The sequence below is a fragment of the Condylura cristata genome, unplaced genomic scaffold (assembly GCF_000260355.1).
Source record: "Condylura cristata isolate star-nosed mole 26May11 unplaced genomic scaffold, ConCri1.0 scaffold00007, whole genome shotgun sequence".
In the NCBI taxonomy this organism is placed as follows: domain Eukaryota; kingdom Metazoa; phylum Chordata; class Mammalia; order Eulipotyphla; family Talpidae; genus Condylura; species Condylura cristata.
In genome coordinates this window covers 33,055,910-33,081,546 of record NW_004567108.1, presented here as the reverse complement: position 1 = coordinate 33,081,546, position 25,637 = coordinate 33,055,910, and the positions used below count along the sequence as shown (strand labels likewise).

The following is a 25,637-nucleotide window of genomic DNA, read 5'->3' as shown; positions in this document are numbered from 1 at the left end:
GTCTCTGGTGAATCCTCTCACCCTCCGCGTCTCTGGCCTGTACCCCAGTTCTGTATGCACAAATAAATAAATCTTTAAAAAAAAAAATAATAATAATAGTCTAAAATTGGTTATATGATTGGTCTGTCTAAATTAACTTGGGTTAGGTATTAATTGGCATAATACATAACATGTACCTAAGAACATAGGAATTAACATTGCAAGAATCTAGGAAAAACAGGTTGTAGCTCTGAAGACAATGGGGAACAAAATTGTGTTAAGCTAACTATGGCCAGTGACCGGAATCTCACCCGGGAGGTGTGCTTGCTGCTTAAGTAGATTTTCTGGTGTGCTCCGAAGGTCAGTACTTCACAGGTTAGTTATTCTTAGCTTAGACCGGACTAAGGTAGATAATGAATATAGGAGTTAGATAAGAATGATAAGTTGTATAGTAGAACTTTAAGGAAGACAATATATTAGTGATATTCTTAGGTTTTAGAATAACAGAATGTAGAGAAAAGAATGTACGTTAGGGAATTAGTAGGGTGGTTAAACATTAACAAATGTCACTCTGTCCCATGTGATTGATGATGCTGAGAAAATAGGTATGTTTAGAAGCCTTGATTGTTTCTTATGTTTTTCTTAAGATGATCAAATAGTTTCTTTCCAGTATGAGGCCACAGGGGTTTCCAAGTGACTATGAAAAAATATGTAGTGATTATTTTTACTTTGCTTCAATGCTTTGTTGATGTAATCTAACTGCGTGCTTTAACATATAAATAAAGACCCCCTGAGACGCTCTGCAGGAGATACTTGCGCCAGCTTGAGAGTCAGTGTCTGCCTCAATTGCTCATTTCGAAGGCACATCCCACCTTTGGTGGGGGGAAGGAAGACCCCTGACTGCCCATTTGTCAGAGCTGGACTTTGACATCTGATATGGTCTCTGACATTGTCTGATATAAAATTGTCTTTTATCCTAAGTATTGAAATCTGATTTAATGCTATTTGGTTGTATATAGTCTTTTTTAACCCTCCTGAAGAAATATGGGATATATTTTGAATGTTTAAAATAATATTTAGCAAACAACACATTTTTGAAGCTTTACAAATGGTTAATTATTTAAATATCTAATTTTATTTGTATCTTTTTAGTTTATGATTGAAATAAAGAATTCTGCTGTCTCTTGTATACCAACTGATTGGGTTAAGGTTGGAAGGTATGTTTAAAACTACATTTTTTTTTATTAACATGAATTATAATATTAATTTTGTGTGGCTAGACTAAACAATCGCCATATTGTCAACAAGTCTTCCCATTCAGCTTTAGTATGGAACCAACAGAATAATTACTTCAAAATTTTTTTTTTATCATTGGTTTTAAAAGTTTTTCCAAAGGGTATTTTATCTGTATATATTTGTTTTACTGTTCTGTGAATTGCTGTTTGTTTCTTACACCCCCATATACTTTAAACACATGAAAAAGAAAAGTTGAGTAAACTTCAATTACAAGATTAATTTGATTGCATGAATTTCTTGATAAATATAATAACTGATATTTCTTTTGAGAAGCTGAAATTTCATTTTCTACTTACCTGCATTTCTTTTATTCTTAGTGCTTTCCACATCAAATAGCTACAGTAACTCTCTTTTTGTAAATCCTTTTTTGTAAATCATTTCATGAGTTGATGAAGATAAATTTATCAGAAACAAAGTTAGAGAAGCATGCTGAGTACTGTCATTTCTCATTGGTTAGATGTTAACCTCAAGAAGTGAATAATTTTTTAAAAAGTGTGATTAGAGAGGTCCTATACTTATTGAATATTTATTGCTGCTGTTAATATGTTTGCATGAATTTGAGATTGAAATGTCACATTTACCTAAGATAGTAGAAGAACTACTTCCTAGTAGCTGGTTGTTCTATGAAGGAGCAAAGAAAACTTTTTTTTTTTAAAGATTTATTTATTTATTCATACAGAACTGTGGTACAGGCCAAAGATGTGGAGGGTGAGAGAATTCACCAGGGACAGAGTCGGGAGCAGAACAGGCAGATTGACAAAGTACACTGCTGAGGGGAGCAGCAGGCAGGGCAGGAGAGGTCTGCCTCGCCATGTGGATCTCTGGGGCAAGCGGGGATCGAACTCATGCGGAAGTGGCTTAAGCTTCTTAGTGCAGTGCTTTAACCCGCTGCACCACCAGGCAGGGCCAGCAAAGAAAACTTTTACACATGATGATATTATTTTTAAGTAATTTCAAATGATCCTGTTGGCATAATTGAGGATTTCTTTTGTGCTAATACCATGTTTCCCCTTGCCCCCCATGCTACCATTAACGGTTGGTGCATGAAGATTTTCTCTGTGTAGGCGTTCTGTATATGCTCTGCCCTTTAATACAACTAATGAATGGAAACATGCTTTATGAACAGAACAAAGCAAAAATTATGTTAGACTAGAACAGTTAACTTCTATGTCTCACTATATGTGTTAGGTCAGAAAAGAAAGCTCAAATAAAACATATTTGCATAGAAGTCAGGTGACATAACTTAAAAACTAGCAAGGCATATAAATCAATACTATTATCTTTTGAACATTCAGTGGTGTAAATTGAAGGAATAATGAAGATGGTTTTGGGAAGATTGTTGTGATATTATTACAAGAGTGAGGAAGCAGAATTTAGAGTTTATTCTGTTATCACTTGCCTAATTATTTAAACCATGACCTTTTCTTTTTGAAAACCCCCTCATAGTTACATATCATCAATAATGGTACCAACAAGAAAGTGTCAATACACTTGCCAACTCCTAATTTTGAGTGCTAACAACAGACATACTTTGTTAAGCATAGCTATTAGATCATTACAATACCTACAAAGGAGCAACTGTTATCATCCCTATTTTGTAGAGGGGAGAGTGATATTTAGAGAAAGTAGTTATATTTGCCCAGTCACATAACTGACAAATGACATAGAGTTGCAGCCGTGGCTGGGTTTCTCACAATGCGGTCAGTCAGCTCCCATTGTGCTCTACCGCAACTCAATGAAGAAGCAGAGATTAGCTGCGAGCCCAGAGAGCATGTGGTTTTTTTCCCCATCTCAACTGAATCTACAGTTAGATCATGAAGAACTCTTTTTTTATTTGCCACCTAAATGAATGAAGCATGATTATTTGTAATGTTCTATATTTTTCTTTTTTACTGATATAGTTCAATCATATAGCAAAGTATAAAATTAAAAAGTAATATATGTAAAACTGCCTTCCAACTTTGTCATTTATTTTGCCATATTTGCTTCCAGTCTTTTAAAAATTGTTTTCACTTAATATAAAGAAAAGCTTTATATTTATGAAACAAAAGCTCTACATATTGATTTTAGTATATGGATAACTTTTAAATGTATTTTAAAAGCTTCCAGAACAAAGGCCTTTGAACTCTGTAAGTACTTTTTTTTACAACAAACATTTCTGGACTCATTAAAGTTCAGGACCATTATTAAAGAATGTTCTCTGTTTGCAGCTATTTATTTTCAAGGTTCATCAGAGAAAAATAAATAGCTACTTTAATTTTCTGAAGTGATGGCATTACTGGTTTCTTAGTAACCTTGATTTTCTATCTATATTTCCCTCCCCTCCTCTAGCACAAAAGCCGTGAGCCGCTTTCACTCTCCTTTTATTGTAGAAAATTACAGACATCTGAATCAGCTCCGGGAGCAACTAGTCCTTGACTGCAATGCTGAATGGCTTATATTTCTAGAGTGAGTTTACAATGAAAAATATAATCTGACTTTTTGCTATGCAAATTAGATGGAGAAGTCTTTCCATCTAAAAGAATAGAGATTACTGCTTGTAACCTGCCATAAAATAGTTGAGTACATGTGTTCTCTAATGTTATTTTTATCTATTGAAATGTAAACTCATCTTCATCTTTGGTGAGAGACAATTATACCTTATGGTTTTGTACTAACATTTTTGGTAGAATCACTTTCAGAAATTTTACTTTGGACCTTTGTTCACTTGCTACATAAAGGCTAATTAGCATTTTCAGAGTTGCATAAGTTAGGTTTTTTTTTAAATCTACACTTAATTATGCATATTTAAAATTATATTTTATTGTATTTGGTGTGTTCTCCCCTGTTTTTCTTTTTTTTAATTAAAAACCTGTGGGTAAGTTAAAATGAACAACTCTACACCAGTCACCTAAATTAATTAAATGCTGACATTTTGCTACATTTTTTATCTTATTTTTCTGAACCATTTAAAAGTAAATTTTAAACATCCTAACATTTCACTACTGAATACTTAAAATGTACATCTTCTAAATGAAATTATTCTGCTATAAACCAGTATCATGTCTAAGACAAATGTTAATTTAAAAATATATTGAATTTCCTTAATCTTAATTCCCTCTCAAATTTTTAAATGAAAGACCTGATCGAATTTCACACATGGCATTTTGTTACGAGTTTCTCTAGTTTATTTGAATCTAGAGTAGTCCCCACTTTTTTTTTTTTTTTTTTTTTTTAGGAATACTTTTGTCAGGATTTATTAATCGTCATGTGTTCACATTGCCAGACTTAAGTCAGTGGTATAGGTCTCTGGAACAGGAGTAGCATTTGTGGTGTTTGCTGATTTCTGTAATGTCAATCCTCCTACCATGGCTGATTTCAAACTATCCTGGGTGGGAGTTGGGAAGAGACATGCATGGTTGACTTGCGAGAGTCCAGAGTTGCTGACTCCAGATCAGAACTCATCTAAACACTTTGTATATATTAACTCACATACCTTACAAGAGCCTTGTGAGGCTACATATTATTTCCAGTTTACAGATGAATAAAATGAGATGCAGAAATGAGTAAGTAGTTCACAATAAGGAAAGTATGGGAGGCCATACTCAAGCCATTGTGTATTGGGGTGTGATCAGGCTGAGTGTCCGGTACCGTTGATACCCGAGGCATCATTCTACACAGAAATCTGTTAGCCTTTTCCTTTAAAAATTTAAATGCAAATATTTAGTGAAATGCATCAGGAAATTTTATTTAAACTAGTCAATCTTAGAAGTGAATAAAAGAAAGATATGAGAGAGTTTTTAAAAGTGAAACCATCTCTTTTTTCTTACAATCTTGAGTTTTAGGATGAAATAAGAGATTCTAATTTTATTATTGACTCTTTGAGATTGTGTTACCTCAAAGTCTTGAATCCAAGACTCTGAATGGAAATTTGGGGGTATTCAGCGATTTTTCTAATTTACTAGCATTTCCATTTTAAGAGTTTTCAGAGTCTTTGAATCTCTCAGTTCTTTTAGTAGCATCACTGAGACCACAAAATTACTAATAAATTAAAATTACTTCCTTCAAAATTTAGGGTCTGTATTCTAAAGTGCTGGGATTTGGTGAGGTAATTTCACAGTCACACTGTTCGTAGTACATGAGTTTATGGATATGGATTAAGTTCTCCCGGTCATCATTCTAGATTAAGAAAGTTCATGTTTTCCAAGCTTTAAACTTTGGCATTATCCCTGATTTTGTTTTCCTTTTTGCCCCTTTGTTATCAAAATCATGCTTGTTTTTTCTTTTATAATATCTCTTTGATTTACCTCTTCTGCTCTCTTCTAGCAGCCTACATTCTAACTGTTATAGTCTTACTGTAATCTACCTGGGACCATCTACCAAATTAACTCAGGAGAACTCTGCTTTCATCAGATCATAGCTTTGCTGTAGTTAAGAGTTAGTGAAAATAAGCTAACATTACGTATAGAGGATATATTAATAATCTTCTGTAAGTGAAGAAAATGATGACAAATAGTATTAGACTACAGTTCTATATGTCTAAATTTTCACACATTGATAGCATATAAATCATTTTAAAGAGTCAATTATAAATGCTTTATAAGCTTATTGGCCATTTGTGCATCTTTAGAGATATAACTACTGATATATATCTACATATATGAAACAAAGATATAAATAAATATATATAGTCTTAAATAGTAACTTTCTAGTGAGGTTACTAGAAACTTTAATTTACTTTGCAAATACATAATTTAAAAAATTTTTATGTTTCGATGTAAAAAATTTTATATAAAAACTAAAGTTTTTATCTAAAAAAAGAATATTGGCTAAAATTTAGTTAGAGCATTTGCTGCAAGAGCCCTCAGTTGAGAACAGCATTCATTGTTATGCACACTGGTTTTTGAGGTAACAGATGGTGTGAATATGATATAATTTTAAAAATTTATTAACCTCATTGAACTTGACATCAGAGAATTGAATACTGACTATTCAAGTCTGTTTGTCTCTTACTGAGATGCTAAATACATTAGTTCGTGATGTTACTTAAGATGAATAGAAATGTTCACCTCACTTGTGTTAATTATGTCTAAGTTGAAATGTCATGGTCAGATGGAATGTGCAACGTGGTCTTAATACTAGACATCTTTGTATAGAAGCTATTTTAGATATATGTAATTCTACTCAAATTTAAAAAAAGGAGCTTCAATAATCAAGTTATTAAAGAGAAATCCAGTAAAATTTCCATCTCTGAATTGCTGGATATGCCTGGTTCTTTTATAGTGTGCCCATCATAGCTAATAAAGTGATAACTTACAGTACAACTTTTACAGCTCTGAGTAATCAATTTGATCACTTCTGTGTTGTTGTTACCACTTCTGTAGGAATTTTGGTGAACATTATTATTCCCTGTGTAAAGCGGTACATCACCTAGCAACTCTTGACTGCATTTTCTCCTTGGCCAAGGTCGCTAAGCAAGGAAATTACAGCAGGTAATTGATTTCTTTTACACTCTCCCACAATGCTTGAGATCAGTTGACATTTTTCAATTAATTTTAGTGCTTTTATTTTAAATATTCAAATTACTCAGATATGTTGGATTCTTGGTAAAGCTGAATGACATATGCATGGCTTGATTTAAAATCGACAAATTATTTCTTTGCTTGCTCTGTTAATAAATGCAATAAAAGCAGATGTTTACTATTAACTCTGTAGGGGAATGTTACATATTTGAATTTCTAAGTTTATGCGGGTGACATTTTTATAAAGGAGTAGTCATTTCATTTGTTAGCTTTGATATGTACACATTGTAATTTTTAAAATATATATGATTATAAAACCTTAATTAGGCAAGAAACACAACATTTTTGTGATCTTTTCTGTTCTTTCTACTGTGAGGCCAAACTTATCTCTTTATTCTTTATTGATTTCTCTAAGCATTGTATGTATGTTTCCTTTTCCTAATGGACATTCATATCAAACAGACCTCACTTTAAATTTTAGCTCCAGTTTTTGGACAAACTGCTTATTTTCTAGTCCTTCCAACTTGCCTTCCAATACTCTAGACTTGGTGGCTTAAAAACAACAAAAATTTCTTGTTGGTCCAACCTCAGAGTTCTTGAGGCTGGAAAGTCCAAGGTCAGGATACCAAGCAGATTCAGTGTCTGGTGAGGCCTGCTTCCTGTTTCATATAGTCTTCTGTTTGTTTTTTATATTTACTTTCTTACCTTGTTGTTAATATTTGGACAGTATTTGATTTCTTTCCTCAGGTGTAATAGTTCTCCCACCACCATAGCACCCATGATCCATCACCACATTCCCTGGTTTTCTTCCCTTCCTTGTTAGGCCCTCTCATTCCCCTCCTCTGCTGTACGCCTTAATCTATGGTCAGTTTGCAAGTTGTGTCTTTTTCCCAATCCTTCGCTTGTTTTCTCTATATTCTACATATATGTGAAACCAGCCAATATATTTTTTTCCTTATGATTTATTTCACGTAGCTTAACCCCTTCCAGCTCTATCTATGTTGCAACAAATGACATATTATCTTTTTTGATTACTGAGTAACATTCCCTGTGCTGCTTTTTTTTTTTAATAATTTTTTTATATTGCATATGGATTGTTTCTATAACTGGGCTATTATAAACAGAGCTGCAATAAACATAGGCGTATAAGTTTCCTTTTGAGTTAGTTTTTTTGTGTCTTTTTGGTAGATTCCTAGGATTGAATTTGCTAGGTCACATGGTAGATTCATTTTTAGTATTTTGAGGAACCTCCACACAGCTTTCTATTGTGGCTGGACCAGTTTATATTCCCACCAGCAGTGTGAGATAGATTTCTTTTTTCACCACTCCTTGCCAACATTTGTTGTTTCTGGTTTTTTATTGATAATGGACCATTCTCACAGGTGTGGTGGTATCTAATTGTCATTTTGATTTGTATTTCCCTGATATTAAGTGATGTTGAACATTTTTTCATATGCTTGTTGGCCATTTGCATTTCTTCTTTGGTGACTGTCTTTTTAGCTTTTCTTCCCATTTTTTGATTGAGTTGTTTGGCTTTGTTTTTCTTGTTTTGTATAAGCTCTTTGTAGATCTTGGATATCAGTCCCTTATCAGATGTATGGTTTGCAAATGTTTTCTCCTATTCAGTAGGGTGTGTCTTTGGTTGCTCCCTTTTGCTGTTCAGAAGCATTTTAATTTGATGTAGTCCAAGCTGCTTATATTCTTTGTTTTGCTTGTTTCTAGAGATTAGCCCTCCTAAATGTTTCTGAAGTTTATGCATGGAATACCTTACCTATACTTTCTTCTGTATTTTTTATGGTTTTGGTCTTACATCTAAATCTTTTATCAACGTTTTTTCTACTTTAAAAAATTATTTATATATTATTGTTCATTTTTGTACACATTTGAACTTTTTTTACATTTATGTATTTTTTCACATCATTGTTCATTTTCCTCTCAGTTGTAATCCCCATAAAATTAACACCACCAAGACACCCATGAACCATTACCATAGTCTCTTAAATTCTTCCCTCCCTGTTTTGATTCCTCTGCTTCTCCCTCCGCCCTTGCTAAATGTCTCTGATACATAGATTGCCTGCTAGTTTTGTCTTTTCCCCTGATCCCTTGTTTGGTTCCTTTATGGTCATCTTAAAAGTGAAACCATCCAGTATTTTTCTTTTTAATGCTGACTTATTTCACTGAGCATATTCCCTTCTAGCTCCATCCATATTGCTGCAGGTGGCATGAGTTTATCTTTTTGATTGCTGAATAGTATATTGCATTGAGTTGATTTTTGTGTGTGGTACGAGATAGTGGTCTAGTTTCACTCTTCTGCATGTGGCAGTCCAGTTTTCCTAGCACCATTTATTCTTTATTCTTTCCTCATAGATTAGTTGACCATAGATGTATGGTTTTATTTCTGGGTTTTCAATTCCACTGCCTGTGTGTGTGTTTTTGTTGTAGTACTATGCTATTTTTGTATAGTGTAGAGCCTCTGTTTTAGTCAGGAGTGCAAGTGATCATCTTTTTGCCTATATTTTCACATGGTGGGAAGGACCTAGGCTTATTTCTGGGCTCTCTTTGAGACACCAGTCTTACCACTTTCCAAAGACTCTACCTCCTACCATGTTGGCATTAGGTTTAAACCTTTCAACTTAGGAGGCTCACAGGGACAGAATGTTGTCCCTGACCCTTGAAATTTCATACCCTTTTCACATGTAAGATACACCTAGTCCATCCCCAAGAACCCCACACTTCCTTGATTTGTTTGGTGGATTTACTACTGTAGCAAATTAATTAAAAGAGAAAAAAAAGACATGTATGAGAGTACAAGTCACATATAAAATTTAAGAAGTTATGAATTAGAAAATGGGATAAATCATAAGATTTAGGAATTATTATTGACATATAGTTTTGTTAAAAACTCTGAGCAATGAAGATGTATCCATATAACAACACTATAAAATTGTATCATTAATTTCTAGACACATCAGAGATTTAATAAGTATTTTTGGAGTAGCTACTATATGCAAGTTTGATTCTAGATTTTTTTATTTTAGAACTTCTTGTTTTGGGGGCATCTTCCATATTTGCATAAGAAAGAGCCCTTGACTTGAATAAGTAAAATTTGATTTTTTTTATGTTTGTCCTGCAGAAGTGTATATTTTGGATCATGGAGTAATAGATTTGAGTAGTAGTTTGGCTTTTTAACAGCTAGACTTCAGTAGGTTACTTAACCTCTCTGATCCTCCGTTTCTGCAAGGACAAACTAATACCTACCTCTCAGAGATGTACAGATTAAATGAGATAAAAATAGATGAAACGTCTGAACAGTACCAAGGCAATGATAAGCACTTAGTGCATAACAACTGTAATTATTCAAAGATGTTTAACTATGGCTTTTGTGCAGCCTTTTGGTGCCTCAGTTCAGAGCAAAGGAGTCCATTATGCTTTGCCTTAGCTATTCTTTTAGATATCCACACCCCTTCTTCTCTGCCCTATCCCAGGTCCTGGTCTGATAATATTTTGCTTTCTTGTTAGTTAACAGGTGCCTGCAAGGAACTGTTTTATATATGTTATCCAGCTTTGTTTTTGTTCTTAGTAGTATTGTTCCAAACCATCTATTAGAAAGACCATTTCACATGCTAAAATATTATCCAAGTTGGAGATATATATTAAGAGATATATATATGTACTAATATATATATATACATATATATGTAACTGATTATTTGGTTTCATAATTGCTATCTTTTTTTTTTCTGATGCTGTGATACTTTTTTCATTATAATCTAAACCTATAGACAAAAGTTCTTTACTAAGCCTTCCCAGTCAGCTTGTATTCTGGATATTTTACCATTTTACTGTTATAGATTATGTTCTGTTTCTTTGGGACAGGCAAAGGAAAAAGCTGCAGTTTCAGAAAAATAATAATTAAATTTGTTCAAGTTCAATGTTTTATTCTTCCCAGGCACCATTCCAATTTCCTCAATGTCATAAGACATTTTCAACATGATAATATATTTCTTGCTATAAATGTTCTGTCTTAGTATATCATCTATTGTCTGTGAATTATCATTTGCTTCTCATTCTCCCAAGAAGTACTTTGTCTTTATATTATTTTGATAGCAACAAAATAAGTTAATATAGATTTTAGAGCAGAAAACATCATTCAAACTTTTATTCTAAAGTGAAAACCTTCCTGAAAATCATGTCAGTGTCTTGAATATTATATATTAATTTCTCTCTGCAGAGTACTTGGATTTTAAAACTGATATCACTTCATTTTTTCCTTTTCATCTAAATTGATAACCCACCTAGATAAAAATTTCAGATTTATATTCTAAAATCCAAAATCTGTTTTGCCAAGGATGATTTCAGATTGTTTACTTAGAAGATACTGTAGTCACTTTTTTTGCTGGGGGAGGTAAAATATGAGTGTTCATTATTGGGGTTTTGTGACCTAGATATATTTAAGTAGAAAAACTTTTTGATATAGATAAATAGAGAAATGTGTTCATTTGTGAATATTTTGGGTCACAGAACTTGAGGAGATCACTGATAGAATGTTATGACGAAAAAGATGAAAATGTCCAAGAAATTAATGAAGATTTCTAACCTTATTATGTATAAAACCAAATAGTGAAATAACACAGTTCACCCACCATATTGTCAAAAATTAGTAAGTTTGATAACAACTTTAGGTGTCATCTTTCATATACTGCTGTTGGGAAGGTGGATTGCTACAGGAACTTTTACCTATGAAAATAAAAAACATGCATACCCTATGACTCAGAAATTCTACTTGGCTATTTTCTCTGGCTAAAAGAAACACTTGGTCATAGGCACAAGAACAGATGCATAAGATTGTACATTGCAGCATTGTTTATGATTATGAAAATCTAGACAGTTTAAATGTTGAAAACTGAAAAATAGCTAACTCATCTATGTAGCAGCATTCCAAAGAATGCTGAAGAGCTGCTGTGAGTGATCCTTAATCTTCAGTATACCATACCATCAAGACCTAATTTCAGGTTTTTGATTTCTTAAGACCTTCCAAAGAACAAAAAGAGTGCTAAGCTTTTTTGAAAAAGGAGAATCAAACGGATTCTGTCTTGCCTTTACCATGGAGGACAATTGAATCCTTTTGTAAATTTAAGATGCATTTTGGGATCTTTAATGTTCTTTTTTATATCTGGAACATTTTATAATTCCTCATCCTAGGGCAGTCATTGTTGTTTACCAGTTATTTCCACTTATAAAAGTCCAAAATAAGAAAAATTGAAGAAGATACTTAAGTGAGCTAGAAATCACTATCACATTGTTTAGTTTTTTTTTTTTTTTTTACTGTTACCCAAACTCTTTACCATCATATTTCTAGAAGGTATGATGGAAAAACAGAGATGCCACCACTAGTCTGCTTCATACTTGCGTTAAATTTAGTTGAAAATCAGAATTCCTTGTTTTTTACAGAGAATAAGTTGGCAGATGACATTTCATAATCATTAGATTGGAATTTCTTATATAAACAAAATCTCAGATTATGAGTATTCAGATGTCAAAGTCCTAGAAGAGTGTTTCAGACTCCAGGAGCAATATATGAATAATATTTCTAAGGGCAAAATGAAATGTAGTTAGCTATACTGTAGGAAGCATACATCATACAATACTTGGTAACAAGAACCTGGACTAGCCTGTTGGCAAGATGAAAAGACATGTTGGCAATATTCTTTTATCTTTTATGAGGTCTGTGTACCAAAATTTACTTGATACAGTTTATAGGTGGACAGATGCAGAAGGCAGGAGATTGGAAGAAAATAGATGCTGTGAAATAAAAATATTGATTGAATTGATTTTTCTAATTGATATTTATAAATATAAAATGAAAATGTTCTATAATTATGAAGCAAAGAGCAAAGAAGATTGCTGTCCTCTCAATAAAATTATGAGTTTTAAAAGATTTCAGAAAGGTCAAGTACTGCATTTTTGTCAGTGCAAATGGGATAAGAACCAGATATAATGGTAAGCTAGAACTTCTGAGAAATGTATTGAAATCTAGAATTAGTGTTTATAAATGAATAATGTCATGTACATGCTTGACAGCTGATGAGCAGTTACTTACATTCAAATATGTTGAGCATTCCAGGGATATATATTTTCAAAGCCAGGAAAATATGGAATAAAAATTTGAGATTTGCTGTTTGAATTCTGGCAAAAATTCATCATGAGGTATTTTGTGGTTACTACATTGTTCTCAATTCTGCAAAATTTTTAAAATGACTTGAATATTAATTTGTTAAAAGAGGTTGCAAGGGATAGTAGTGTAATTGTAGAAAGATGTTATGGTTTGATTCTGTTTTTTGTCTCTTAAAAAATCAGAAGCCAATGCCATGAATGTATATAAACTTAAATACATAGAAGGATACTGGACAGGCACCAAAATGATCTCAGTGGTAATGTCTAGAAAGAATGATCATAGTGTAGTGCTCACAGATCTTTGGGAAATAGACAAAACAAATACAAAAAAGCTCAAAACACAAAATAAGCAAGACAAAAAATTTCAACCAAAAAAGTGGAACACTTTTTGACATTTAAACAGAAGAAAAATTTTAAGCCTTTGAGATCAACATATTTAATATATTTGAATGTAATAATTAATTGTAGAAGTAAATTTATGTAATATCCTTTATTCTTGATAACTAAAAATACTTTGTAGCACAAATCTAAATTGTATCTTTTACTAATGAAAATATTGATCCTTTAACTTACCAACAATAATATAAGCTAATGTTAAAGGAAAGGTAAAAATATTAGTATAAAAAAAGAAAATATTGGTATTAGAAAATAATAGAAAATTGAATAATAAAAAGGATCTTGTAAAGAGAGAACTCTGTTAAATTTTGTGCTTCAAGTTTCATTATTATAATTGTCTTCCCCATTCTTATTTTGTAGGTAAAATTTTATACTTAAAGCCTTATTCTGCAGGGTGTTCTTTTTTTTAACGTTTATTTTTATTTAGTTATGCATACAAGGACTGGGATGTAGGCCAGAGGGTTGTAGGTGGGGGAGGTGGTGAGAAGATTCACCAGAGTGGGGAGCAGAAAAGGCAGAGCTATTGAAATATACTGCTGAGGGGAGCAGCAGGCAAGGCAGGAGAGGTCTGCTGCCCTACATGTGGGTTGACTGCATGGCTGGTGATTAAATTCATGTCACAGGGGCTGGTGATAGCTTGATAGCACTGAGACTTTAACCTCTGAGCCACCAAGGAGGCCCTGAGTGTGTGTTTTTAATATCTGTTTTTTTAAAGGCATTTCCATGTTTACTAAATTGAAATGTGTGTCTTTATGTAGGCCAACTGTAAAGGAAGAAAGAAAAATCATAATAAAAAATGGTCGGCACCCTGTGATTGATATGTTGCTGGGAGAACAGGATCAGTATGTTCCTAATAGTACAAATTTATCAGTAAGTACCTGGTTATGCCAAAAAATAAGTTGATAATGTTGATTCTAAACTTTAAAATACCAAATAAACATTTTTTATGATTTGACCAAGTTTTAACTTCGTTGTTAAAAGAATTAATCCTGAACTTGAGTTTTATATTCATCATCAAATATGGATAGTGTCATTTACAGTGAAAGATTACCCATAAGTGCAAAGATATAGCAGCTAAAGTTTCCCATCTTAATTCAGCAAAGATACGCTTCATCTACAAATACCCAAATACTTTAATAATGGTAGAATCATATGATAGGTTTACAGATTTTTCTAATAGCCTCTTGTGCTTTGTTCTGTGTTCCACTGTTTTCAAATGTTCTGAGGAAGAATCAGAATTGGCTTTAGTAGATTTCAGTGATGAAAACTTTTGTTGAATGCATTTTTGTTGTTCTCTTACAGTGCATAATGATCCTGTATATATTTAATACATAATTATTAAAGTCCTATTTAACTGTAGTTAGCAAAACAAGCATTGGGACATAAAGTGGTAAGCAAGCCAGAATATTCCCTGCCCTTGAAGAACTTGTAGTCTAGCAGAGAAGAGAGACAGACTGTTAGAATACATCTAGTAAGTCCCATGATATAGGACACCATAGTGGCATAGGAGCCTGCAGCAGGTAGCCAAACCCCGTGAAGGGGGGGTTGATTCTATAACCTGATACTTGATGTCCATATACTTTTTCATTCTTATAAGGGAATTTGTAAATCTGTTTGCTTAATTTATTAAACAGTTACTAAATAATAATGCTTTAATTGTCTTTTAAAGGAAGACTGAACATAGAATTTCTTTTTCAACTCCTATAATACTATTAGGGTATAGGCTTTCTTGAGGAAATAAGATGGCTGTAGCTTTATGTTTTACTTAAATCTCATTTCCTATTATTATTTTCATCCGCCAGCACACCAATTAACTTGATTCCCAAGTATGTTATTCTTGACATTGATGGTTTCTTTTCTTTTGCATTCTTTTTTCTTACTTTCTTTTAGGTATCTTATTATACTATTTAATGAGGCAAGACTTGAGAAATGAAAACAGTGTTCTGACAAATTACAAATGCTTTAAAGAAACATTAACTTATGTTTAAATTTTTATGAAATAAAGGGAGTGATTTATTCTAGCAGGCACCTCAGAATATTCCAGATTTTTTTTTTTCCTAGCAGGCTCTTTCTAACTTGAGTAGGAGTTGATATAGAACTGTTGCTATGGTGAAATGCATTCTATTTTACAGGGTATAACTTTCTATATAGGGATGGTGTTGAAAAAGAAATTACTATGTAAAACTCAATTTTAAATGTTTTATAGGTGCTAATTATAAAATGTACCCTGAAAATAATTTCCTGAAAGTCAAATGATATTGTTGCTTTTGATGGTAATATAATTTTAAGAACTTGTTTTCTGTACATTCCCATTATAAGTATACTTTTCTGGATTCTATATTATATGAACTTACTGTAGTGCTTTTGAACAAGCCATCTTGCCTACTGCTTACTTTTCCTCTCCTGATTTTAAGACTACCTTTTTATTTTTCTTCACATTTCACACTCTTCATTTATTTTTGAATTTTTAATGACTATTTCATTTTTAGAGATTTTGAGACACAATATCTCTGTAATCAGGTATAGATACCCTAATTAATACTAGTAGAATACTTGCAAAAACTATGAGACTTGAATAGTGATTTCAAAGCACAGAGGTTCTCAACAGTCAATAAGCAAATCCCTTCTTGTCCCCATGTTAGGTTTTCTAGTGGGGATATAGCAAAGAATCAAATAGAAACTGTGACTTAGAGGTGCTTATGTGACTTAATGTGCTTCACGTTAAGTGGCTATCAAATTGTGAAGGTGGGTATGAAGACTAAGAGAGGCATGAACTGAATTGATGGATTTTAGAGTGATCACATTGTAGGTGTGAGGAGTTTCAATTCTGAATTTGTCACTAGGGAGATTGTATAAAAAAGTAATGAAGGCTGATGAAAGGCCTTCTCAAGCACTAACACTGAAGAAGTGTTTCACTGAAAATACATTTAAATAAAGAGAGCTTTTCAAGAATCTTTTAAACATTTTTTTATGTAATTTTGAGAATTTAGAGTTATAGTTTAATCTGAACATTAAAAAAATAAATAAAATGGTAACAAGATGCCATTGTATATTCCTTCCTGTGTTAAACTAATTTTGCCTTACCTGACTTTGCCAAGCACAACTGAAAGCAGTACTCTTTAAGCCTCCTCTGTTTCCCCATCCGTGATTTGCTGCTTAGCCTGAGTCTTTAGCAGCCATTGAATCTTCCAACCCCAACTTGCCCACCTCCAGTTCAACCTACAAACACAGCACTTTTCCTAATCTCTCATTGCACTCTTCCATTTGCATTGCTGCTTGAAACTCCAGGCATATATTTCCAAAGTTATTGTCTTCCTGGGACATGGCAGATGGCATGCCCTCTGCATAGAATGCCCTCATTCCCACACCATCTGTATCTGCTCACACATGCCCATAGCCAACTCCATCCTACTCAGCATCTTGTTGTTTTGCCTTGGATGTCACCTCTTTCACTAAGCCTTCCATAACCAAAACTGAGATAAATACCCTGCCACATACTCCAACACTGTATTTCTTTCTATTTGAATACATACTTATCCCATTAAGTTATAATTGGTGTGTATGTGTATGTTAGACTGTAATCTTGAAGAGAACAGGGAATGTGTCTCTCTATTAGTAGTATTAGTTACAGTATTTTGGCAGTTAGATGGATTTGTTAGGTAAATAAGAATTCACTATATGCTTTGAACATTGTTTAAGTCTCACTTAAATATTTGTCCCTCCCTCACCCCCAAAGAATGCTGTTTTTTCAGGATATCCCAGGGGATTTCACAACTTACTGAGTAATTATACTGTAGAGTTAGATGAAATATTAAAAGGTTACTTAGTGTAACTATCTCTTCATACTTGTGGATATTCTAAAGCCCAGAAAAGGAAATTGACTTCCCAAAGGTTACCTAACTTGAGTAGTCTTGACTGGTTTCCCAAAACATAAAAGTGTTCTAACCAACACTTCTCAATCTCTTTCATTTGCAGACCATAGAAAATAAGAGTTTGAAAGTAAACTGGAATATAAAGAGCAAAATAAAGGTTATTGAGAACAGAAGGGAGATGATGCAGGGACTTGAGCTACCTCAGCCCTACCTGTCACGTTAAGGATTAAGAGGTCAACATCTTGGTACCCCCTAACCTGTGAGGCAGGTCAAGGCATAAGTGCTAAGGCATACTCCGTGGGAAATGCCACTGTAACTCAGGATTTTTGGCTTGTCAAACCAAATTTCTAATGGATAGATTTTAGGCAATAATTATAATTGGGATTTTAGTTTCTTGTTTTTTAATTTTTATATTTAATATAAATATTATAAATTCACTATATTGGGCCAGGGAAAGGAGAATTATGCTTGATGGCTTCAGAAGTTATGGAAGGGAAGAAAATGAGTTAACTGTGCAAAGCAGGGGGATTCCCAGAAAGCACTGGATTCCCCTGGATGTCTGGATGGAGCTCAAGGGAAATATACACACAGCCCAGGTTTTCTAGAGCGAGGGAGGACACTGGAATCCTAACCACAGTACCTGCTCCTGGATCAGCAAGGAACCTCAGTTGCTCCTGTGCATAGCATTTTGTGTGGCACTTAATAGGTGCTCACATATTTGTTTCTTGAATGATGCTTAGAACTGGTAAAGATGAGAGAGTATGGGAGGCTGCCAAAGGACCACAAAGTTCCCATTTTCTCCTTTCACCCAGGACAAAATTCTAACTGCTCCTAGAAATGTTTGCTTTTGGGGCCTTCCCTGGTGGTGCAGTGGGTTGGGACGTAGCAGTGCAACTAGCTGTAGCTGCCTTAGTGTGAGTTCGATCCCTGGCGTCGGAGGTGATCCACATAGCACAGCAGACCTCCTCTGACCCATCCGCTGCTCCCCTCAGCAGTGTACTTCGTCAATCAGCCTGTTCTGCTCCCCACTCTGTCTCTGGTGAATCCTCTCACTGCCCCTCCACCTCTGGCTTGTACCCCAGTTCTGTACATATAAATGAATAAATCTTTTTTTAAAAAAAGAAATGTTTGCTTTTGTCCATATCAAAGTTAAAAGTAAAACCAATTTCAATATTTTTAAGTGGTTCAGTACCTAATTACTAAACCAAGCAACAGTGATGTATACCATCAACTGTATCTGAGTTTTAAACCTAATTTTGTGGCTAGTTATTCTCATAGACTTTATTTTTAAGATTTATTTATATTTATTTATATATACAAGAATGGGGGTGTAAGCTGGAGGTGCAAGGGGTGAGAGGATCCGCCAGAGACAGAGCAGAACAGGTAGCTGTACTAAAATACACTGCTGAGGGAAGCAGTGGGTGAGGTAGGAGAGATCTGCTGTGCATGTGTGGATTAGCTTCCTGGCCAGGAACTGAACTCGAGCTGCAGTGGCTGCCAGTAGCTTGATAGACCTGATACTTAATCCGTTGTGCCACCAGGGAGGCCCATAGATGTTACTTTAAATGTATTTTCTTTATAATAGCATCATTGGTTCAAACTGTTAAAAGTTAAACAAATATTAATGACATTTGAACATTGTTTACTGTTACTTTCCTACCTTGCTGCTCTTTTCTTCCTATTTCTGCAACAGTGAGATAAAGAAGGCCATGTTATACGATAACCAATTAGTTTTCAAAGAGTTCTTATCTGTGCTGCTGCTCTGTGCACAATATCCTTCTGTCTTCTTGTCCCTTACCCACCTCCATGAGTGAACTGCTACTTATTCTTGAAAGCCCCACTGCTTCCTCCTTGGAACCTGCACTTTGGCCATTAATAATCTCAATTTCTTTATACACTCTTTATTCTGCTTTTAAAATTCTTAGTGCTACCTTGTTACAGAAGTATCAAAAGAAAGTACCTAACAATGATGGCAGTGTAAGTTCAGCTCCTGCTCTGCTGTTCTTTTACTGTCTTTTTTGCATAGCTGGACCTTGGTTTCCTCATCGATAGCATGAGTGGAACTGGGCTGATTAATTGCTGACTCTCAGTGGAATATAAATTGTGTAGCATCCAGACAGCAGAAGGATTTGGACTTTTACCCTGGCATCTCACTGTACAGCCTGCCCTCCTTTCCCCATTTCTGTTGTGGCTCACCTTGGGTTAAGGATTTGGCTGAGTGCTTTTCTGAAGGAGGATTTTACTAGAGTCTCTTATTGTAACCTGCCATTGACATTTTAGGGAATAAAATACTTTGAAATTGCCAAACTTTTCAAGCAGTCTATAGCTATTAAAAAGTAGTTCTACCATGATTCTTTTTTTGAAGATCAATGTCAATATCTGTACCTGTCCAAGAAGAAAGTATTTAACAACTTTAGTTTAATTTTTTTTTCCTTCTGTGCATCTCTTGCATTTAGGGATATTTTAGACAATACAGATCTTGTTTGTTAAAAATATAGACTGTTCCCTGTTAAGTTTTAACTCATCTTTCTAGGCCATTGAACTTTAAAGTGATAGTGAATCTATACTTTAGTGTTAGGGGACTGCTTACAGTGATTTTTTGGTCTTTTTTTCAATTTAATTTGATGACTTTGATAACCACTGAGTCTTAATTTCAGTGAAGTTGAATGTATCAATCTTTTCCACATGAATGCTTTTGTGCTTTTCTTAGGAAATTCTTTTCTGTCTCCAGGGATATAAAGATACTCATGTATAACTTTTTATAAATATTTTAAAGTTTTACTTTAGATTTAGGTCTTTCATGAATTAACTCAAAATTTATTTTTATGTATTGTGTGAGGCAGAAATCTAACCCCATCTTTCTTATAAGTAATCAGTTGTTCAGCTCCAATTTTCAAATCCATCTTTTCCCATCAGTCTTCAGAATTATTTCTACTACATACTAAGTATCCATATTCTTAGAGAACTATTTTGGGCTCTGTTAACTTTTTACTATGCAAGATTTTTTTGTCCCTGAGCCAAAATCACAGTCTTATTTACTATGATTCTTTATATCTGGTAGAGAAAATTCTCATTTATTTTTCTAATAGAACTAAGTTCTTTAGATTGAAATTGACCCTTAAATTTTCTTTAGCATTTGTTCTTCTATGTCATTTCAGTATCAACTTATTCTGTCCTTTGAGAGGGGGAGTTGGGGATTTTCATTTGATTTGGATTGACCCTTTGTGTCAGTTTGGGGAAAAGTTAATATCATTATGATTGTTTATGACATGTAAATTTTTTCCTCCATCAATGTATTATATATTTATTTTGGTTTGATTTAAGTCATAAGAAAAAATTTAAATTTCCATAAAGGGTCTTTATATCGCTTACCATATTTATTCCTCGGTGTTCTTTTTCTATTACATTGATCATGCCAGTTTGACAATAATATATCCTAATTATTTGTTGTTCTTATAGAAAATTGATTTCTAGAAGTTCTTTATATAACCTAGAACTGATCTTTTATTTGTTTAAATAGTCTTTTGTTGAGTAAATTTAATGCAAACTTCTTTTTTCCTTTTATGATTTGGCTTCACTTTTACATGGTATCTTTTGTTTTATAGAAGTTTCCATTTTTATATGGTTAAATATTTGAGTATTTCTATTTGAGGAGTACAAACTTTGTATTCCACAAGCACTCTAAATTTTTATATATTATTGGATTACTAGTATTTTAAAATGTTATGTATATATATTTATGAATGAAATTACCTTTAGTGTTTTGGTTATGTCAGGTTTTGATATGCAGATTATATTCCCTTCTGAAATAATCTAGGAAGAGCTCCTTCAGTTTTCTGGAAAGTTTTTTTTTATGATTGATGTTACATGTGTGAAAGAATTCAGTGGGGAATTTATCTAAGTTTGAAGTTTTCCTGTGACTGGGTTTTTAATTGCAAATATAACTTCTTTAATAGAAATAAGATTATTTCAGTTTTCTATTTTGTCTGTTTTTTGCCTTTTTCTAAATATATCTGTTCATTTTAAATTTCAGAGTATTTGGTTATGCTACATATTTGGTGGTTTATAATAGGCTTATTATCTCTTAAGTCTTCAGGAAAATTATTAGTATTATCATTCTGCTTTTCCACATTTCTTTCTTTGCTGTTACTCTCCTGAGCTGATTTTTGTATTTCAAAGAAACACAGGTTCATATAACTTCTTTCAAGTAATTGAGATTCATTAGGCACATTACAGAGCCACATGTGACCATATGAAAAAGGAATCACACAGGAAGAACAAGATCTTTAGCACAGCTTGGCCTTTGGGAAACTGGAAATGTTTGTATAATTAGGATATGAGACAGCTTTAAAGATGGAGCAGATTTTCTCCTTATCCCTTGGTAGTAAGACTGTTTTATTTTGAGACATCATTATTTGCTTGAAATTTCTCAACTTCTTTCGGTTCTCTATTTTTTCTTTTATTACTAATCATCTTCTTTTCTTGTTCTGTATAACTTTTCTTCACCTTTTGTTTCCTTGTAACTTCTAACTTATGGTTTCTAGTGCTCTGTGGCTTTATGATGTTTCTTTTCAACCTTCATTCCAGTGACCAACTAGTTAAAGCTCTCAGTGGTTTTCAGTTTAAACTCCCAAGAGATTATTTGATTGACCTAGTTTCAAAAAAGCTTTATAAAAAATATTTATTGTTATTTATTTATGCATACAAGAACTGGGGCGTAGGCCAGAAGTGCAGGCAGTGAATAGGATTCACTAGAGACAAAGTGGGGAAGAAGAGCAATATGTGAGATCTACTGAAATACACTGCTGAAGAGAGCTGTGGGTGAGACAGAAGTCTGCTGGGCCATGTGGATTAACTCCCGGGCCTGGGAACAAAATCATTCTGCAGTGGCTGGCGTTAGCTTGGTAGTGCCGAGACATAACCCCTGCACTACAAGGGAGGCCCTCAAAAGAACTTTTACATGGAGCTTTTCCTAGATCATTGTTTAATAATGGGATGGCTACTCTTGACTGTGCAGTATTACCAATGTTGTGGGTTCATATAGTACCCACATTGAGCCCTCTATAGAGGGCTGTAGTTGGGCAGTTACCTAGGATGAGTCTGTAAATTAATCACTATAAATGATTAATACAAGTTCTAGAAATTGTCATTACCAGTTTTCTAGCTCTCTAAATCCATCGTATTCTCTGGTGAAATGCCTGTGAATAATTCAGTGTTGATAAAACTGTTGGGGGAAAAGGATATTCTGAACAAACACCACAAATAGGTTTCGTGGAACCTATCCCCACCCCAGATCAGACATCCAAGACACCAAGGACTACAAATCCCATAATGTTATTGCCACCGGAGGGCAGAATCCTGGGAACTGAGGGTAGAGTTAAGCAACCAGTTTTGGTATGGGGGAGAGAGGAGTCCTTGTTTTTTTGCCAGCTTTCAACATGCTTTTGTGGTTCCATCTTAGCAGAACTGGAAGGACACGTTTGCCAATTTATCTCTCTCTTTATCCCTGAGTTACTCATCTCTCATTTCCCCTTTTTGCAAATAAATTATTTGTTAACCTTTTTTTGTGTGCCTGTGGTTGTGTCTCATTGTAAGTATCTTTTAAGCAAATGGTTGAGGACCTATAGTCAGGCCAAGCCATATCACATTTGGGTTGCCCAGTAACAAAACCAGTATCTAGAGTTTGGATTTGTAACTTTCTTTAGTATTTACCCAGCAATAACTAAAAAGTATTCATGTGCTGCCAACTCAAATTAGGACTTTGGGCAATTAGGTGTACTAATCAGAACCTCTATAGATTAAGATGGACAGATGGAAATTGATAGTAGTTATCCAGTTCAGGTTGTTTCTTATCCTTTTTCAGATCCTGAAACAGTCATGTTTGCTGCTAAGAATTCACATTTATGCATTTGTACAGCTCAGTTTGAATACAGGGATCTACTTTCCTCTCTGATATTTAGTGATATATTTGCATATCACAAAGCAATTTTTTCCTAATGAATTTCCATTTGTGTAGTTAAAAAATTGTAGATGCCATGTAAAGCTCTCCTGGCACAATAAATGAAATTGCTTTCTAATTTTTTAGGGAGATTCAGAAAGAGTCATGATAATTACTGGCCCAAACATGGGTGGAAAGAGCTCCTATATAAAACAGGTTGCATTAATTACTATCATGGCTCAGATTGGCTCCTATGTACCTGCAGAGGAAGCAACAATTGGAATTGTGGATGGCATTTTCACAAGGTAAAAGCATTAGTTCTGTTTGAATAGATTTCTGGAAATAAGTGTACATTTTTACATGAATTTTCATTTTATGTATGTATAGGTTTGCTTTTAAAATATTCGGAGCTTGGGAGCTTAAGGTATACTTATATCAGTGTATTGTAATATACTCATCAGTGAGTATATATCTAAAACATATTTGCAAGGACGATTAACATCTTTGAATGTGCATCACTGAAATAAAATCTATTGCTTATTCTCCTGATAAATGCAAATGTAAAACTTCATTCAACTTTTTAGGCTCAGTAATTAAGTTTTAGAAAAGCAATGAATTATTTTGTCTGGTCCAAAAAAAAAAAAAAGAAACAGTTGACTTCTTGGCATAATTTATTTCTACTTAGGTTAGTTGCATATTTACTTTCATTGGCCCCTGGTTAATTTTAATGCTGTGCTACCCATGTAAGTGCTCCCAGCTTCAGGGATGTTGTGCACTCAGAATGGCACCAGTTGTTTATTTGAGAGGGAGTTGGATGATAATAGCCATTCAAATGCTTAGATTAAATTATTTCATTTATTTGATTTTAATTGTGTGGGATGATAACTGATTTGTTGTCCCATATAGTTTAACTCAGGAAGTGGAGCAATTACTGTAAAGTATTTATATTCTATTTAAATGTATATCTATATATGTATATGCAAATATATGTGTGCATATATACAGATACATGTATACATACATATATACTCACATTTTTTTTCTTGATTAGAAAGAAAAGAGCTTGAATTTGTGCTTATCTTCTGCTTTGTAGTAAATACTAAAACCACATGACAAGTGATGTTTTATTAAATGAATAAGTATTTGAAATCGCTTGACATCAGAAATATTGCCTTATGAGTGATTCTGTGGTTTATTTAACTGTGGAACTGTGTCTAGCAATTAAAAATTGGAGCTATCTCATTACATTATTTTTATGGGAAAGTAGTGGTGTGAATTTAACCTTTCACAGTCTGTGAGGGTTTGGTTGGTTTAAAGTATAGATGCCAGGCAGATTCCCTGAATGAACCTCTCCTGGAGAAACTATTATAATGAACAAGATCCTTGGCTTCCATATTTACGAACCTCTGTAAGTGGGTCTGTCTTGTGGTGTAGGAGTTAAGTCTCAGCGCTAATTTGCTGTCACCCTGCAGCCTGAGTTCCTTCAGCCTCTCTCAGTGCCCACATCTCTGACCTACATCCCAGTTCATGCATGCATAAATAAAAGTAAATCTTTAAAAAAAAAAAGAAGAACCTCTGCATGTAACTGTAAAGCATATTTAGATTTTGATCCATTATTTAGTTTCAACTCTTGTCATTTTACAGAAGGCAAAACACAATCAGCTTGAAATTTTCTCCTACCTAATATTGTACTGCCTGCATTCAATTATAAGGATGTATCATCTAGTGGTATTGAGTTCCTCTCTATTAGTCTGATTAATCCCTGATGGCAGATTAATCTTATTTTTCCTTTGATAACCTTAGTTATTCATAGTTTTCACAGTTACTGTTAAGGTTAAAAAAGAATGTTTGTTCTGTTAATTATTTTCTTTTCAAATTCATGGGACTTTCTGAAAGAGGGAACCAGTAGATATGTTAGAGTCTGATTTGCACAGTCAACACATCTTGGGTTTTCTTTGGTAGGAGAATACAGAGAACATCTGTGTCCTTCACAGTGGCCTGAATGTGCTTTCTATATGGTTATAGTGAACATGGTTCATGTGAGCCAGTTGAAGTTTGTCATGTGCTTATATTTCTGTCTTGATTCTCGGCAGTGTTCCCACTGAAATTGAAAGATTATGCTGGTATTTTTTACTTGGTCATATTTACAGCTCAGTGTTTCAGCTTTCATAAATTGATTGTAATACGGTAGTCTGATCTGATTGCAGCTGCTGTAAAAAGCAGTTATACAGGAGAAAGATACCTCCTTGTCTATTATAATAATTTCATTCCTGCTAGTTTATATATGTAGGCATGTATATTGTATATGTATATATATATGATAGCAGAAAGCTGGTTGATTTAAACTGGTAATTATCATTATTTAGCTTTATTTTAATGTAATGATACAATAGATGTTCTTCATTGTATCATTTGTTGTTTTTCAAATCAGTGTATTTTTAAATCGCACAGTAATGCTTTTTCATTGTGCAGAATAGAAAA

At 33.7% G+C, this 25,637-nt stretch overlaps 1 protein-coding gene across 1 annotated transcript in view; it reads left to right on the top strand.

Annotated features, from left to right (window-relative positions):
• Positions 1-25,637, top strand: part of MSH3 (mutS homolog 3) — a 125,837-nt gene that overhangs the window by 76,816 nt on the left and 23,384 nt on the right. Inside the window, exons 16-20 of the mRNA XM_004678432.2 lie at positions 1,132-1,196; positions 3,607-3,723; positions 6,639-6,746; positions 14,105-14,216; positions 23,304-23,461. Of these exons, the coding sequence (XP_004678489.1) occupies positions 1,132-1,196; positions 3,607-3,723; positions 6,639-6,746; positions 14,105-14,216; positions 23,304-23,461 (560 nt within the window). The remainder of the gene's footprint in view (positions 1-1,131; positions 1,197-3,606; positions 3,724-6,638; positions 6,747-14,104; positions 14,217-23,303; positions 23,462-25,637) is intronic.